The 19247-nt window shown below is 37.7% G+C and overlaps 1 protein-coding gene across 3 annotated transcripts in view; it reads left to right on the forward strand.

Annotated features, from left to right (window-relative positions):
- The first annotated feature begins 1606 nt into the window (after positions 1–1606).
- The window catches only part of LOC311287787 (uncharacterized protein), a 449286-nt gene continuing 431645 nt past the window's right edge, over positions 1607–19247 (forward strand). Inside the window, exons 1-4 of one of the 3 annotated variants that reach the window (XM_084404844.1) lie at positions 1607–1881; positions 4929–5274; positions 10829–12518; positions 16990–19153. In XM_084404844.1, coding sequence (XP_084260970.1) covers positions 5217–5274; positions 10829–12518; positions 16990–17086 — 1845 coding nt within the window. In that variant the 5' untranslated portion in view covers positions 1607–1881; positions 4929–5216 and the 3' untranslated portion in view covers positions 17087–19153. Of the gene's footprint in view, positions 1882–4928; positions 5275–10828; positions 12519–16989; positions 19154–19247 lie in introns of those variants that run through there. The other 2 variants (XM_084404842.1, XM_084404843.1) reach the window with 2 other exon arrangements.

Below are 19247 nucleotides of genomic sequence, written 5' to 3' on the forward strand. Positions count from 1 at the left end.
CTCTCCCTGGGCTGGCCAGGGGAGGTCTGACAGCATTGAGTTTTCAAAATGTATCACAATAATTTGGACATAGTTCTTTTTTTTTTTAGGAGGAATTTCCTCCAGTGTGCCATTCACCCTTAGCACGCCAAGGGTGTTGAACCTTCACTTGGATGCGCACCGGTGGGTCATAAAAAAATGTGCTTAATTCTGTTACTAGTCCGACATTAGTTCTGGAATGTGTGGTTGTCAAGCTAGCTGTCAAGATTCTTACTGTTACAACATGTGTTGTTATGGAAGTTTCAGAGTGGAAAAAGTAAGTGGATCAGTTTACCCCCAGCTGGTTCACTTTACCCCCTTGATTTCTCTGGTCTGTCTCAGTTTACCCCTAAGCTGGGGTAAAGTGAGACACAAGACCACTTTTTTAAAAACAATCATATTTTCACTGCCCTTCGTCCTGAATACATTCTAATAATTTCCATTGCTAGGAAACATCCTGAATTAATGGAAAATGTGTAAATTTGACTGATATATCATTTTAGCTTGCTTAGAGGGGAACGAATGTAAAAAATGTCTCACTTTACCCCACTCTCCCCTAAATAAAAATGATATGACTTACCTTTCATAATCACGATGCAGCAGCAACTTCTGTGTTGACTGTCTGTCACTGGACCTTTAAAATTTTAATCGTTGCTGCGGAAACCGTAGGTTATTTAACCCAACAGTCGGGCTATTTCTAGTAATTACCCAACGATTTTAAAAATGACCCAATGTTTTTGGAAAATAACCCAACATATTGACCCAATATGTGTAACCAAATAACCCAACATTTTTTTACTGTGCTGCTTTCCTCGTTACCCTCTTTTGTTTGCTTCCTTATTTAGTTTCCTATTTACTGTGTTTGCAGTCCTGTGCTGGTTCGTTATTCCCTCGTGTTTCCAATTTTGCCAGAAGCCTGTCTTGTTTTCCCCCACGGGGAGTTTTTGTTTGTAGTTTTGTTTTGTTTATTTTTATTATTTAATAAAGAGACTTATTTTTCTGCACCTGAATCCTCGCTTCACTATTTACCAATCCGTGACATTAAAAAAAAATATGAAAAAATTACAATTTCTCTTGTAATCTAAGTTTGTCTTCTTACAGACCTTAAAACAAATTATTTAAACTTATGAGACTGTGTTACATGACTTTGGAAGACGTTTTTTTTTTTTATTATTCAACTTCACAAGATTAAAAAAGCCCCTAGTTGAAGAAATGCCCATATGGTCAATGCATATATTGCAGTAGGCGAAATTGAAAGATAAGCACTAGTTTCCCATGTAGCCTATGGAAATATATTATGTAATTGCAATATATTCCCATATATGTTTGTTCCATAACAAGATCGGAGCTTTTTTGTTTAATGTTGTACACCTCCCCATCTCAACATACTTTCAAGACTATCAAGTTTATAAATGACCAACTTCTGAAAACAAATTGCTAGGTGCCTTTGTAAAGACATGCTCGCTTATTGCTTCTGTGAGGCTGTAAACGCTTCCAGTGTGAATACTCTCGCGAGGCTGACGCGGAGCTCAAGCTTGCGGTGAGAAACTGCCGTTAGGAAGTGCTTTCTCTTCCCCTTTAACCATTCGCGCTTAGTCTCACTGTGGAAGCAGACGGGAAGCACTGTATTTTTCACTCTCTCATACACATGTGCTATTTACTGTCTCTTTGTAACATTATCACAGTGTAAATCGTGTTAAAACTTTGTTGGTAAATACTTCATGACGTGATCTCTCGTTGAAACTGGCGCTTTTCATCGTGATACGCCTATTCATTCGCGCGTGAGTTTGTCCATGCAGGAGTGAGAGAGCAGGACCTCCGGTGTGTTTTGCTCATTTCGCCTGTTCCTACTCTTCTTTAAAGGTATGTTTGTACTCTTAAAGGTTATATAATTTGTTTTAGTTTTAAGTTTCAACGTGATTGAATAACAGTCTAAGATATAATGTTTGTTTGATTAACATCATCAGTTAGGGGAGAGCAGGGCTGGATGGCACACTTTACTTTTCACTCTGTCATATTTCTCAGTCATGCTATATGTTAAAATAGCCGAACCAGTAACAACTGAAAGGTTAAGATCTCAGCTAATGTGTGTGTGTGTGTGTGTGTGTGTGTGTGTGTGTGTGTGTGTATGGTGAGTGGCACTGACGCTAACTTCCCCAGGCAGGGTTCTCTTAAGGCATCTCAGACAGTTGTTATATTTACAAATATACAACATATTATTATAATTTATATATATATATATATATATATATATATATATATATATGAAGAGTTCAGATGCAAAAGCCTCTAAGTGCCATCTGAAATTTTCTTCTAGAATGATCATTTTTATAAAGCTTGTATATTTAAGTTAAGTAATTTCACTTAAATGACAATTAATAGGTAATTTGCAATGCCATTTAAGTGAAATTATTGAACTTAAATATACGAGCTTGATAAAAATGATCATTCTAGAAGAAAATTTCAGATGGCACTTAGAGGCTTTTGCATCTGAACTCTTCATATATATATATATATATATATATATATATATGGGTGGTTGACATGAAATGGCCTTTTTTTGGTCCAATGTGTCAATGTTAACCCTCTGATGGGGTGGTGTGGCGCAATGGATAAGACACATGCCTTTGGTGTGAGAGACCCGGGTTCGAATCCACTGTGAGACACCAATGTGTCCCTGAGCAAGACACTTAACCCCTAGTTGCTCCAGAGGCGTGCGACCTCTGACATATATAGCAATTGTAAGTCGCTTTGGATAAAAGCGTCAGCTAAATGAATAAATGTAAATGTAAATGATGGTTTACGGGGTCTTTTGGGACCCCAAATGACTTTTACTCAAATTAAAAAAAAGTTCCCTTTGTCCAAATGGTATGAAACCTTCTACGTCTCTCAACACTTTCTAGATCTACAAAAAAAAAAAAAAAAATTGGAATGATATCTGTTTTTATGTTAGCGTGACAAAAATTGTGACACTCGTGGTCTTCGGGGTCTCTTTAGACCCCGCAATCAAAATAGACAAAATTCATCATCAAAATCAGAAACAACGCAGAACACATCGACAGAAATGGCACAAATAAAGTGGCACACTTCCACCAATGCAAAAAACATCCACAATGCTAAATTATATTGCTCACAACACACGTGTACACACACACACACACACACACACACACACACACACACACACATATAGAGGAATACATTTTTGAGACTATAAAAACTGTTCTCTTATCATTTGTAAAATAAAATCATCCAAAATGCAGTACCACCACAACAATAAATTGGTGACACTGACACATTGAAAATGTGCACACACACACACACACACACACACACACACAATTGTGTGTGTCTAGAATCTAGAATTAGATTAAAAATAAATGATTGAAATAAATGATAAAATCTTAAGACTCCAACATTTCTCTTTGTAACATTTTGTTCAGGTTTGGTTCTAATCATAATGTAACATTATTGAAAAACTGGGTTTTTTTGGTCCAAAAAAATGCTAAACTTTGACAAAAATATTTTATTTTTGTTATAATTGTGATTTTATAATATTTAGATATGAATCCAACTTGTGAAAAGATATATTTCAGGTAGTCTAATAGCAAATAGCATATACTGGAGCTCTATAGCCATATAGTGGTTAAAATTATTATTTTTTATTTTAAAACTGCATTTTCCAAAAAATGGGCATAAATGTTACATTAAACCATTTAAAATTATCCATGTTATCCCCATGAATGAAAGTTAGAAATCTGGGTCTTTTATAAAGTGAATTTTACATCAAATGCTGTTTTTTTGTAAAAAGGCTATTTAAATATTTATTTATTTATAGAAATTTAAAAAATATCATAAATTCTCCAAAAACTGCACAAATGTTGAGTAAAAACATTAACAAACAGAATAAAATTACATTTGTAAAAAAAAAAAAAACTATTATCTTGTTACAAAATTAAATGTTATTGTCTGGGGTCTCTAGAGACCCCAAAAACCTCAAGTGTAAATAAAGACCATCAGAGGGTTAAGTAAATTACAGAAACATTTTACATGAACATTTTATTACATTTTATATGAACATACAGAGCATTCATGGGTTTAATCTTCCATTTTTTTTCACAGTTTTCAGCCTAACCAGAATAAGCTCAAGCTCACTGTCCCAAGCACATTTCACAAATTTGGATTTTTAATAAAAACAAGAAAATGAATTCATTTTCTGTTTATTCAATCATATATTGATATCCCAGATGTCTACTTGTGAGTCTGCTTGACTAAAAGTTCAGGCATAATATTTTGAAGCCACCCTTAACTAAAACATTTTGTCCCAAAAATGGATATCATAAGGTGTGACGCCATATTCCTTTTTTTTTAAACGGGCAATTGTTTGGAGACCTTTGGGGAGTGGGGGTCCTCCTTCTTTCAGGAGGAAGAACAACACCTCAGAAGGACACTGAAAGTTACAATGTGTGTTTTCTCTCTTCATGTTTTAAAAAAAAAATCAAGTATATCCGGCACTCCTACTTCAGTTCCCTTTTGCGCTGTCTTTTGGTGTGACGCATTTTACACAAAAATGCCCAAATGAAATTACTTTTCAGTCAATATTACCTTTAAAACTATATTGTCATATTTTAGTTGGATAAATTATATTTTAGCATGGTTTTAGCATGTTAGCATAAAAGCACATTGCTTAATCTCATGCTAAGTACATGAAACCTCATATGATGTGACACAAAATCATAAGGTGTGACAGGGTTTTCTTGTAGATTCTGTAGATTTTCTTCTGTTTATGCTTATAACTGTTTTTCTTACCATTGTTTATACATGGACGATTTTACACTATTTATATTCTGTTTTCCATGAGCATAAAAACAAACTCAGTAACTGATATACCGTATTTTTGATTTTGCTAGATCAGCTCACACAACTGTAATTCATCAGTGAAACTCCTCCCACATCAGTCACATCATCAGTGAAGCTCCTCCCCCTGCAGACACATAATCAGTGAAGCTCCTCCCACTGTAATTCATCATCAGTGAAACTCCTCCCATATCAGTCACATCATCAGTGAAGCTCCTCCCACAGCAATTCTCCAATAAATGCTGTAAATTCCCATCAGCTACAAGTGAAGACGAGCATCAGAGCATCAGGAAGAGCTGAAATCTGCAAAGACTGAGTTTATTAAAGAGGACAGTGAGAACATGAGTGATCCAGAACCCTGCAGAATGAAACACACTGAAGATCCTGAAGAACAAAGAGGTTGGTGTTTATTCTTCATTCATTCATGATGCTGAAGAACATTCATGTTAGAAACATTCAAGCACATTTAGATAAACAGTTAGCCTAAAATATGAAATGGGTACAGGGAACATTTCAACAAATGGATGTCAACATCAAACCAAGTATAGTTTTAGCTCTGGTTTATATTTGGTTCGCAAGTTTTTGCAACCATGTTACATAAATGTTGGACATTTCTCAATATAGTTTACCATTTTTTTGTATTATATTTTAAGTAATAAACAGTAAACTGTATCAAGAAAATTACATTTCTAGAATGGCTGACAGGGTTGTAAGTGTAACTTAAAGGTCCCCTATTATGCCCCTTTTCACAAGAGTGTGTATGTCAAGTTTTAGCTCAAATTTTTTTACAGCATGTTTAATTTTTCACTTTTTGAGGCTCAGAAAAACGCGCTGTTTTAGTGTGTGCCCTTTAAATGCAAATGAGCTGCTGCTGCACGGCACACGGGGCGAAGCTTCATGAGCTCACGCTTAGTGTCAGAACAATCTCATCTCACGGAAAGATGATAATATCAAAACAGAAACTCACAGTAACAGTGTTCATTTCGACCCGTAGTCGGACAATAATGCCAGAGTGCTGTATGAAGATGGAACAGGTATAGTGTAGATTAATTATGGTTATAACATATTTGTCATCTGCTTGTATCCACTATTAATACAAGACTGCAGTAGTGTACTGTCCGAATGATGGCCAAAAATATACTGAAGATTTAGTCAAGTTTATTGTACATCACACAAAAGAAAGTCTTACTCCAGAAAATCACGGTAAGAGCTGAGTAAACACAGTATAAGAAGTGCGTAAATACATAAACGAATTTCGGTAGAGTTGAGGGAGCATTTTCTTTGAAAATAAAATTAATCCACCTCGTCATCAGCAGCTGGCTCAGATTTCAGAGTAAATAGAGAGAGATGAGTGGATTTTTATCACTGTAGGGTGGTTGTGTACACACACTGCCAACACATATTTATGTCCAAACATTTACATTTACATTTACCAAACACCATGCAAAAGTGAATTTTGCATAATAGGTCCCCTTTAACCTTGCAAAAAGGGAAGAGGAGGAGACAAAACAGGAAATTAAGATGGATCACGACATCACCTCAATTAAAGATCAACAATCATCAATCACACATTTTCCAGGCAGGTATATCAAGCATTTGAAAATAAACCATTTTGTGTGGTTATAATATAATAAACAATACATACATTTAACAGTACACTTTATGTACCGATTACATATATAACTTATTAATTGATGTATTTGTATTTTCAGTTTCACGCCAATCATACAGTAAAACATTTTTTTTTTTTAACTTGAGTTTAAGAGTTTAACTTGCTGGATAATTGAATGTGAATTCAATAAGGGCCAGTACAGTGTCATGTTTACTGATTTTATGGAATACATGCACACTAGAGTTTTGTTTATTAAACAATTAGACTATAACATTTAGATGTTTGAAAACTGCTGAACTGACCCCAAACCAGCCCAATTTTTGTCCAAAACGGCCCAATCTGGCAACACCGGCCCAGATGATGTCACTTCCTGGCAAAGGTGGGAGTAAGTCACACATGTGCAAGTCACAAGCAAGTCTCAAATCTTAACCTTCAAGTCTCAAGCAAGTCCAAGTCAATTGTGTGAAAAGGCAAGTCATACAAACCTTTGATGATTTCACTGAATTTATATATTAAAATAAGTTAAAACTACAGAAGTTGTGGACTTTAAATATCCATTTCCACATACAGCTGAGTGGTTACTACAATACTAATCTAAAAAATAAAAAAATAAATAAAATTTCAAACTACATAGCCTAAAATGTAAATGTAACTGAAATTAGGCCAACATTAAAGCATGAAAAAATAAATATGCCTCAAACATTGCAGAAGACCATTAAAAGGTATTAAACAATTCACAATTCAAGTATAATGGGTCCTATGCCACCAAATGGCATTCTTCAACCTGGCACCCCCTTTATATAAGTTATATAGTTTTAATTATGAAGTTAAAACCGCCAATAGGTGCCGCCAAATCACCGTCTTAATGTACGAGTCATAGAAGCATTCATTCAACTGATTTGTTCAAAACGGCAGATTCGTTCTGGAACTAAGCAACTAGGTCACTGAATCACAAATACACATAACTCTTCTGTGGCTTGTTTGGAACTATTGTCATTGGAGAAATAGAGCAAAAACAGACAATATTTGGAATATTATGTCTAAAATGTCACATAACAATATTCACTCTTTGTTTACTGAACTGTTTTATAAAATCATTATCACATTTGCAATCGCGCCAATATTCTGGAAATATTTTTTTAATATCATGTTGTAGGCTTATTATAAAGATAACTCATAGTAGGGCAATTTTTCCACCACATTTTGAATTTTGGGTGCATATTAATTCTGCTGGCATTTTGCCCCCAACCCCCTGATAACATCTAACCCTGCCTTAATAGAAACATAAAACACGACAAAACATTAACAGTTTTCTATGTTTTTTTTTTTTTTGTCATGGGAAAGAAAGACATATTTGGCTTTAAAGGAACACTCCACCATTTTTTGAAATAGGGCTTATTCACATTCTTTCATACATTTAGATAGGTGGGTAAATGCATTTTTGTCTCAGTGCATGCATTGTTTTAGTTTGACAGGGTCGGCGCTAGCTTAGCTTAGCACAATGAATGGAATCCTTTGTTGCCAGCTAGCATGTCTTGAGTAAAAGTGATAAAAAAACTTAAAAAAAACTCGTAATTACTTCTTGTGGCCTGCGTATTCACAACGAGTACAAATAGCGATGCAGATTAACACTAGGTGATTTCCTAGGCAGATATTGACTTGGGACTATATTTTGGGGAAGCACAGGCGAAGCACGGCTACTTAGGCGAAGCACTGCTACTTGGGCGCAGAGATATCACGCAACACATGAAATCCCACGACTTCCGTCAACATACCGGTGTGAATAGTAGCTGCCTGGCTATTTTCCCAACAGTACATGAATGGCGATGAACATGGCTGATTTTGTGTGAGCCAGAACCATACCTATATAGTTTACAGAAAATGAGTGGAAATAGAACGACAGGAGGAGGTTGCGATCGCTCAACAGCCCGAGGATGAGAACCAACACGAACTGGTGGTGTGAATGTGGGGGAATATGCCAATCAATGCCGACTGAAATAGAGTGTCTGTGCTGTGGCGAGTGGGACAAGTTTCTGCCATCGATAACCAGGCTCAACGTGTCAGATCAAGATGAGCGTGCCCGCAGTTGTGTCACAGCTACCACGGATTTCACGGCGTTGATTCATCCGGCAGTACTCGATTATTTTTTTTTTCGGTGTGATAAAGTGAACTGGAAAAAACGCCCCACGCCGAATAGACCAAATGGACAGCTGTCCACAGAGTAAGTGATTATTTTAAACATGACACATGAATAGTAAACTGTTTATTGCCTTCTCTTCTCTAGTAGTTATACTAAAACTCCTGAGTCAAAAGAACCAGGCTAACTCGGTGAGAGAAATATAGCTAACTTAGCCCTCAGTCATTTCATTTTACAGGTAACGATAACAGCGATTTTTATTTTAGTTTGGTTGTTCATGCTAAACAGGTTGAATTCAACATGAGGTTATACTAGAGGAGGCTAACGTTATTTGAACCGTAGTCTATACAGCTTCTCAGCATCTATCTTATAACCGGATAAAGACACAGATTAACATAAGGAAGAGTAATAAAAGACAACTTACATGTGCACTTTGTTCTGCCTGTGCTTTGAAAATAGATGGGATGGGACAGCCGTATGTTTCAGACGTAGTACCCTCTTTCTGGGCCCATATTCCATTTTTTCAAAGTAACTTAGTCCTCCGGTGCAAAATGCTCTTCGCAAACACGATACTGTTTAATTTTGTAGAGAGGCGTTGAAGTACAGATATCCAGGGCTGCTAGCCATTTATTTCTCAGTTCCACATTCAATGGAATTCTGTGAAACATTACATTCGTGTATGTCCTTTGCTTGTTCTCACAACCTTTTGCTACGCAGATAATTACCATTTACTTCTCAAAAAAAACAATCCAAAAGCGAAGACACTCGGTGCAGGTCACGCGTGTTGTTCTTCTGTGTTTTGACTCGTTGCACACCGGTATGTTGACAGAAGTCGTGGGATTTCATGTGTTGCATGATATCTCTGCGCCCAAGTAGCAGTGCTTCGCCTAAGTAGCCGTGCTTCGCCTGTGCTTCCCCATAATATAGTCCCAAGTCAATTTCTGCCTAAGAAATCACCTAGTGTTAATCTGCATCGCTATTTGTACTCGTTGTGAATACGCAGGCCACAAGAAGTAATTACGAGGGTTTTTTTATTTTTTTTATCACTTTTACTCAAGACATGCTAGCTGGCAACAAAGGATTCCATTCATTGTGCTAAGCTAAGCTATCACCGACCCTGTCAAACTAAAACAATGCATGCACTGAGACAAAAATGCATTTACCCACCTATCTAAATGTATGAAAGAATATGAATAAGCCCTATTTCAAAAAATGGTGGAGTGTTCCTTTAAAGCATGATTGGAAAGAAATGTGGCAAATGTTATACAAAACATATGTCATCATTAAGTATCACGTCATGGGGGCAACTGTTGCTATGGAGCGTTCTATTGAGTTTCGCCTCTTGGGCTTCTATACTCTTTGGTTCTGTTGCTTTCATTTTGTTCATCAATTGATGTTGCGAGGATTTATATAAAAATGTATATCAAGTCAAGTCTCGAGTCATTGGATCTCAAGTCAAAGTCAAGTCGAGTCATTTTCTTAATTTAGTCAAGCAAGTCTCAAGTCCTTAAATTTGCGACTCGAGTCTGACTCGAGTCAAGTCATGTGACTCGAGTCCCCCATCTCTGCTTCCTGGGTGTCACAATTAATAAATTGTTTAGAGGAAAATCAGTCCAGAAGTTAACATGGTTGAGTGAAACATGTTGGACACAGATAATGCTAATAAAAACTGTTTGTTTAAAACCAGTTAAAGCTGCGGTCAGTCTACACTTTGAGCATGTTGCAAACACTGCAACGGTCGTGAAATGAGGTCACACTCTGCGGTGTCTTTTATTTTCTCAGCGAAATTCACTTGATCTTGTGTTTCCGGTGTCCCACATTAACATGCGTATGAATGGACATCAGTGGAAGGAAAAGTTTATTGTAACCGGGCCATAATAATTACGTTTTTAGTTTAATAAATTAAATATCAATCTAAATGTTGGTGTCAAAATGATTACACTTTTGTATATTTTTAATGTATTAATATTACATTAGATAATTGTTGTTGAACAAATATATTTAATATTTCTCACTACTGAAATATGGTATTTGTGTATAATGTTTTAAAAATAATAATAGAAGATCAATGTACCTCATTAATGTACATTTTCAGGGACATATAATTTATAAAAAGGCATAAAGTTGATTGTAATATTTATAGAAGTTGTTTACTTTGCTACATTATGGTTCACTACATTATGGTTTTTTCTCTTTGATTTTAGACCTGATGGAAAAGAGCGAGGAGAGTGAAGAACTGAGTGAAGTGAAGGAGGAGAGAGAAGAACTGAGTGAAGTGAAGGAGGAGAGAGAAGAACTGAGTGAAGTGAAGGAGGAGAGAGAAGAACTGAGTGAAGTGAAGGAGGAGAGAGAAGAACTGAGTGAAGTGGAGGAGGAGAGAGAAGAACTGAGTGAAGTGGAGGAGGAGAGTGAAGAACTGAGTGAAGTGGAGGAGGAGAGTGAAGACCTGACTGAAGTGAAGGAGGAGAGAGAAGAACTGAGTGAAGTGAAGGAGGAGAGAGAAGAACTGAGTGAAGTGGAGGAGGAACATCATGTCAAACCTGGAGGAAAACCTTTGAGTCGCTCAAAGACTAAACAGACATTTTTAAAGAAAAGAAGAGCCAAGAAATCTTTCACCTGCACTCAGTGTGGAAAGAGTTTATCAAGCAAACAATCTCTTAAGATTCACGTGAGATTTCATACAGGAGAGAAGCCACATGTATGCCATCAATGTGGGTATAGTTTCAGTCAATTATCACACCTTATTGTTCACATGAGGATCCACACCGGAGAGAAGCCGTACACATGTGATCAGTGTGGAAAGTGTTTCACGCGCAAATTTAGTTTTGAGATTCACAAGAGGATCCACACCGGAGAAAAGCCGTTCACATGTGATCAGTGTGGAAAGAGTTTCAGCCAATCAGCATACCTTAAAGGACACACAAAAATACACACAGGAGAGAAGCCATTCTCATGTGATCAGTGTGGAAAGAGTTTCATTAATTCATCAAACCTAAAAGAACACATGAAGATCCACACTGGAGAGAAGCCGTTCTCATGTGATCAATGCAGCAAAACATTTAATAGGTCATCAGACCTGAAGTCACACCTGACAGTTCATACGAAGGAGAAGCCATATTCATGTTCTGTGTGTAGAAAGAGTTTTTCACACCGGCAATCTTTAAATACACATCAGAAAATCCACACTGGTGTGAGAGAGTACATGTGCTTTGAGTGTGAGAAGACTTTTACTACAGCTGAACATTTAAAACAGCACCAGAGAATTCACACTGGAGAAAAACCTTACAAGTGTTCACACTGTGACAAGAGATTCAGTCGATTAGCATCTCTGAAAACACATGAGAGGATCCACACTGGAGAAAAACCTTACAAGTGTTCACACTGTGACAAGAGATTCAATCAGTCTGCATCACTGAAAACACATGAGAGGATCCACACTGGAGAAAAACCTTACAAGTGTTCACACTGTGACAAGAGATTCAGTCGATTAGCATCACTGAAAACACATGAGAGAATCCACACTGCAGAAAAACATTTCAAGTGTTCACACTGTGACAAGAGATTCAGTGTGTCTTCATCTCTGAAATCACATGAGAGCATCCACACTGGAGAAAAACCTTACAAGTGTTCACACTGTGACAAGAGATTCAGTCAGTCAGCAAATCTGAACACACATGAGAGGATCCACACTGGAGAAAAACCTTACAAGTGTTCACACTGTGACAAGAGATTCATTCTGTCAGCAGATCTGAAAAAGCATGAAAGGATCCACAGCAGAGAGAAGCCACACACGTGTGATCAGTGTGGAAAGAGTTTCTCTTTTAAAACTCACCTGAAGCGACACATGAAGATTCATGCAGCAGAGAAACCACATCAACACAGTCTGAAATCACAGTGAGTAGTTCATCTTTATGTGCTGAGAAACAAAACCTGGAATCTTGAAGTCAGGTTGGCTTGTGTGCTTTTCCTGCGGCAGCTTCAACATTCACTAAGGGAGAATTTTTACCTTAAAGGTGTACTATGTAAGAAATTCTCCCATCTGGCGTTGAGATAATATATCGCAATCAACTCTCTCGCGCCACGCAGTTCAAAGTACGTATTACAGGTACGGTAGCCTTCACAAAAGGCGAAAACGCGAAAGGCGGAGCAGTAGGCAGTATATCCTGTATGTCCCTTACCGGCTAACGTATTTCAAGATGGCACCTAAATATGTAGCATCTTCCACCGTTTATGCATTTATAAATGTAAAATTTCAAGCCTACAGGAATACTTGGAATTGATGGTGGTGGTAAATATTCATGAAGAAGGACACGTTTGTCAACGGTCAACACAGATTTTGATAATGAACTACTAAAAAAGACACTGGACCTTTAAAATAATGTTTCCAAAATCGTTTCAGTGGTTCATCAAGTCGTAACGGTGAAAGGCACTTATGCCTCCGCTTTGCGGTCCTTTATCTGCTATAACAGGTCGTGTTTCTGTAGTTCTAATGAGACAATTCTGCTTCCAACCTGTAGGGTGACCGCAGAGGAAAAGTTCCATAGTGTTACTTTAAAGGGATACTCCACTTTTTTTGGAAATAGGCTCATTTTACAACTCCCCCAGAGTTAAACAGTTGAGTTTTACCGTTTTCAAATCCATTCAGCCGATCTCCGGGTCTGGGGTCCCACTTTTAGCATAGCTTAGCATAATGAATTGAACCGGACAAGACCATTAGCATCTCTCTCAAAAAAATGAACAAAGGGTTTCGATATTTTTCCTATTTAAAACTTGACTCTTCTGTAGTTACATCGTGTACTAAAACCGACGGAAAATAAAAAGTTGCGATTTTCTAGGCTGATTTCATCGGCTGAATGGATTCGAAAACGGTAACTGTTTAACTCTGGGGGAGTTGTAAAATGAGCCTATTTCCAAAAAAAGTGGAGTATCCCTTTAAGGGTTAGGCTTTATTTTTCATGTGCACTTCGTACATAGAATTTTTTTTACTGCTATAAATTGACACGTTTGGTTGCTCATTTACAAAACGAGCGTACTACAGAAAATTGTGCGCACAGTTTCCATGCAAAAAATCGCCATTTATTGATCAATATGGACGTGAGCATTGGCTATGTTTAAATCTTACATCAGATCTGAGATTGTGTTTTTGTAAATGCAGACTGGTGAGGAATTGTTATGGGAGCATTTACTGTAGATTACTGTCTGACCGACAAGCACTCAATAGCCGCGTTTCCACTGTCGGGCCAGTGCGAGCCAGGGCTTTAAACGGGCCGTGCCGGGCTAATAGCCTCGGGCTAATAGCACCGAGCCTGCGTTTCCACTGTCGGGCCAGAAGCTCCATAGCGCTTCACTAAAACACGCCCGTAACACGCCTCTCTGGAACAACGTCACACTAACCCATCATTTCACCAACAAATAGAAGTTTTATCAGAAAACTAATCAGATATCACTGGAAACAGCGTTGAAAACAAACATGATAAAAGCGGCCGTTTGCTGGCATTTTTGTTGTTTACTTGAATATTTAAAACCCAAGCATCGATGTTTTACCGCAGGTTTACAATAAAAAGTGATACATTGATCATAATGAATTAATTTATGTCAAAATTGCACATTAGTCACTATTATTTAGTCAAATTACCGTTAGGTCTATTTCACAAAAGAAAGAGGACACACTTACTTCTTCAGTCGCGTCTGTCTCTGTTTATCTGGTAGTCACAGGACATATTTACATCACATTTAGAAAGAATGATCATTTCTACAAATATATGCCACCATAAATACGACCTGAGGAGCTTTAGCACTCTCTCGACTCCCATACAGATATTTTCAGTCAGAGAACAGAGGAAGCTCCCGAAAAAAAGTTGCTTTATTTTATGATAGTCCGGTATAAAGAGATGAGACGTAGGCTACTGACAGATAAAATAAAAACATGACTGTGATAGCCTTCATGATTGGTCTGATTTCTTCAAGTGTTCACTATGTTTTTTTTACTATGCGTATCTTCAAGCGTTTACTATGTTTACTATGGTAACGGTTAGCGCGCATAGTCTTTTGCATCACAAACACAAACGCGAGTTAAATTATTTTAAAAGTCTTTAATGCTGACAGAATCATCCAGCGCTGCCGTCTCCCGACTCAGGTGAACTCCGCCTCTGTTCGTAACCACTCCTCTAGCCCGAGCTGGCCCGCTTTGGCCCAAGGTATTCGACGGGCCAGAAATCCTGGCCGTTGGCCCCGAGTAAGCCCCGATCAAGCCCCGGAAGTGACAGTGGAAACGCGACTGGCCCTGGCACGCACTAGCACGGCCCGGCCCTGGCCCAACAGTGGAAACGCGGCTAATAACCACACGATTAAATTGTCAAATTAAAATTAAATTACATTAGATGAGTATCCGTGACCCATTAAAATACCACAATATTTTTTTGTTTGGCTTTGCATGCACAAATAGCAACATCAACAAAACATTAGGATTCACACACACACACACACACACACACACATCGATTCTAGCATTGCTAAATTGACATTTCAACCATTCATCAGCAAACTAAAATACAGGCTACCAAACTTAAAGGGATAGTTCGCCCAAAAATGATATTTAACCCATGATTTACTCACCCTCAAGCCATTCGAGATGCATATGTCAATCTTTTTTCAGACGAACACATTTTCAGTTATTTTAGAAAATGGCTTAGATCTTTCAGTGGTTATAATGTGAAGCAATGGGGCTCACCTCGTTCAAGTCCCAAAATGTGCATGCATCCTTCACAAAAGTAATCCATCCGGCTCCAGGGGGATAAACGAAGGCCTTCTGAGGGTAATCCGTGCGGTTTTGTCGTAAAAATATACATATTTAAAACTTTATAAACGAAAATAACTGTAACGAAAATGTACAGAGTGAACAGCAATGGTCCTAGTACTGAGCCTTGTGGTACCCCATACTGAACTTATGATCAATAAGACATCTCTTCATTTACTGCTACAAACTGATAACGGTCAGATAAGTATGATTTAAACCATGCTAGTGCAATTCCACTAATGCCAACATAATTTTCTAGTCTATTTAAAAGAATGTTGTGGTCAATGGTGTCAAATGCAGCAAGTAACACTAATAGAGAGATACAACCACGATCGGATGATAAGAGCAAATCATTTGTGACTCTAACGAGAGCTGTCTCGGTACTATGGTACGGTCTAAATCCTGACTGAAAATCCTCGCAGATATCATTTCTTTCAAGAAAGGAACACAGTTGTGAGGATACAGCTTTTTCAATTGACAGAAAAGGTAGATTCGAGATAGGCCTGTAATTGACTAATTCTGTAGGATCAAGTTGCGTTTTTTTAACTAGCGGTTTAATCATAGCCAGCTTAAAGGTTTTTGGTACGTATCCTAGAGACAAAGACGAATTAATGATATTAAGAAGAGGATCTATGACTTCTGGGAGCATCTTTCAGTAGCTTAGTCGGTATAGGGTCTAACATACATGTTGTCGATTTAGATGAATTAACGAGTTTGCAAAATTCTTCCTCTCCTATAGCAATAAATGAAACAAATTTTTCCTCAGGGAGACTACAATGCACTGCCTGATGCGATACTGGTCGCATAGTTATAATTTTGTCCCTGATATTATCAATCTTATAAGTGAAGAAATTCATCAAGTCATTAACTTCTTGGGTTGAAGCTTTCTTTTTCGTTAGTTTAGCCACTGTTTCAAATAAATACCTAGGATTATGTTTATTTTCTTCTAATAGGGTTGAAAAATAAGCAGATCTAGCAGCTTTTAAAGCCTCTATGTAAGTAATCGAGCTCTCCTTCCATGAAATCCGAAATACCTCTAGTTTTGTTTTCTTCCTGTTACGCTCCATTTTTCTGGCTGCTCTTTTAAGCATGATTAGCAAGATAATTGTGCAAAATAGTCCATTGAAAGTAACTTTTGCCATGTGAGACATTTACATTTATGCCCCTGGCAGACACTTTTATGCTCTCTATTGTACAGGCGTGAATTTGATTTTCCTTCAGTCCAACACTATGCAAAAATATAAGAATTTGTTGACAGACGGCCTTTTCACAACAAACATCAAACAAATAAGCTTAGAGGCCAATCAGCTTGTGTCGTGTAGGAAACTATGGGATTTCTTACTGATCATATGTCAAGCCTGCATCATCTAGAGTTTCATGACCAAACTAGTGATTTATAACACAAATCATCTTCATGACATTAAAATAGATCATAATCGTGCACAGCAGTTGCTGACCAGATTTGATGGGATTAAAATGACTATTATACTGATCTTGACTTTGAGCTTCACTTTTCATTTTACGTTTGTCTCTCATTTGAAATTTCACATGATTTAATGTTTCTTTTAGACCTGATGGACGTGAACAAGAAAGAAAAAACCAAAAGCCAAAGAATCTGTCTCCTGCCCTCAGTGTAAAAAACGCTTCACATGTAAATCAAGTCTGAAGATTGTCATGAGAGTTCACACTCGGAAGAAGCGGCTCAGGCTTTCGCTCTGAAATCACTTCTGCTTCTCATTCTGAAGAAAGACCATTTAACTGTCATCAGTGCGGTAAACCGTTTCATTGGGCATCAGTCCTGAAGAAACACCAACATGGCGATTCACACAAAGAAGAAGATTCATTCGTAATAGTACACCAAAAAAGACACAGCAAGTGTGTGTTTCAGTGCTGAAGTCCTTTACTACAGAAGATGAACTGAAAGACCACCAGAAAATTCACACTGGAAAACTCATTTGAATTTCAGGGATCTGAAAAAGAGATCATAAAACTTTTGATAGAGAAATTTATCTGATATAAATTTTTAACTCGTTCTTCGTTGTTTTTTTATCTTCCACTTCTACTCTTCCATGCAAATACAACTGTATGAAACTAGACACTTTTCTTCTCTTCTTCTCTTAAGATGATTTGGCGCTTATAAGTCAGTAAAGAGAGAGATCTGTCAGTAAAGAGAGAGATCATCCGCTTTCACTTTTACTTGAATCAGGATACATTTTTAGTTCTGAAAGCCATGAAATATTGTTTTAATTTTGTCAATAGAGCTTTTAAATGCCTAATGTAGTGAACAGCAGACATGATGGCACCAGAGTTCCATACTTCACAACAGGAGTCTCTTTTTCTTACTGTGATTAAGAAGACAGAAGGATGTGATAGGACCCTCAAAGACAACTAAAGGATTATGGTAATCAGGACTGCCAGAGGTGACAACATCAACGACCCGTTGATCGCTAATCTAATCACTGGTTGCCCATTGTTCATGAATCTTCACCTCAACTCCATTCCTGAGACCAAGGTGTGAACGACCATGGACTGTCCAGGGCCCCCAAACTGGCTAGAACACAGTAGGAACAAAGAACCCTAAGAAAAAGACAAATCTTTTTACACATTGGTTTAGAACCACATAAAGGGATAGGAAACTGTAAGGAAGATGCCCTACATATCTCCTTATTCATCCAGGGAACTGTGCGCTCACAGTGGAAACTGCACCTGGAATAACAGCCAAAGTAATCTCACCCACTAACACAGTAATGGACATCTGGATACCTCAACCAATTTACATCACGTTTGGACTTCAAACACATCAGTTTACATCACTTGGAATGCAACGACCCAATCACACCACTGCAGTAGTAGAGTTTCTGACCTAAAGAGGGAAGGAACAACAGCACAACCAAGGTTTTACTCTTGCAAGTAAACCTTCACCCGCATGGACCTTCAAGCAGCTCAACCGCTTCTGTTGAGGACTCCAGCATTCAACACCTGAGCTGCACGACTCTTGCCTTTGTAACCTCTAGACTGCAAAGAATCCTGTGGATCGACCACCGCCTGACCTACAGTTCTCCAGATTACACAAGGAACCGCAGCGAACCTCCAGCACTCTGGAAAGGGATCCAGTTTACCCCCACTGCGAATGGAAAGATACCAGTGGAATACGTAGCCCATTGCCGGACTGATCACCCGACCACGTGGAAAATAAATATAAGCTAACCAAACCTCTTCCCAAAGGCCTGGGCATTAGGTTGTTGCTACATTTACATTTACGCATTTGGCAGACGCTTTTATCCATACATTGGATTTCAAGGCACACATTTACATTTACATACATGGGAAATCAAACCCATGACCTTGGCGTTGCAAGCGCCAACGCTCTACTGTTTGAGCTACAGGATAGCTTGGTACTATATTAGATTGTTTTGTTTTTTTGTAGAGACTGTATCTAGGGTCTGCATATACAGATAGATACATTAGACACATTATCTATAGTCATAGTAAATGCTTATTTACTATTTTCATACCAGCATCTAGAAAGACCTCAATTGACTTCTAAATGCTTCATCCAATCCATTGCTCATCTACTTAACATTCATTGTGAACATCCATTTGTGTAGTTGTTTGTAGCTTCTGTTTGATTATTGATTACATTTTCTAAGTAGTTTAGTCATTTTTCGTTAGTAGTATTTTGTAAGTGTGATATTTTACTCTTGTATATCTCTTTGTCAATAAATTCATCTTTATTGCCAACTGTGTCATTCTTGTGTTGATAATCAGAGGCTCTACAAGCTCACCAGAATCTCACTAAATCCTTCAGATTGATCAGATGATGAACT

The sequence above is a fragment of the Rutilus rutilus genome, assembly GCF_951802725.1.
Source record: "Rutilus rutilus genome assembly, chromosome: 1".
In the NCBI taxonomy this organism is placed as follows: domain Eukaryota; kingdom Metazoa; phylum Chordata; class Actinopteri; order Cypriniformes; family Leuciscidae; genus Rutilus; species Rutilus rutilus.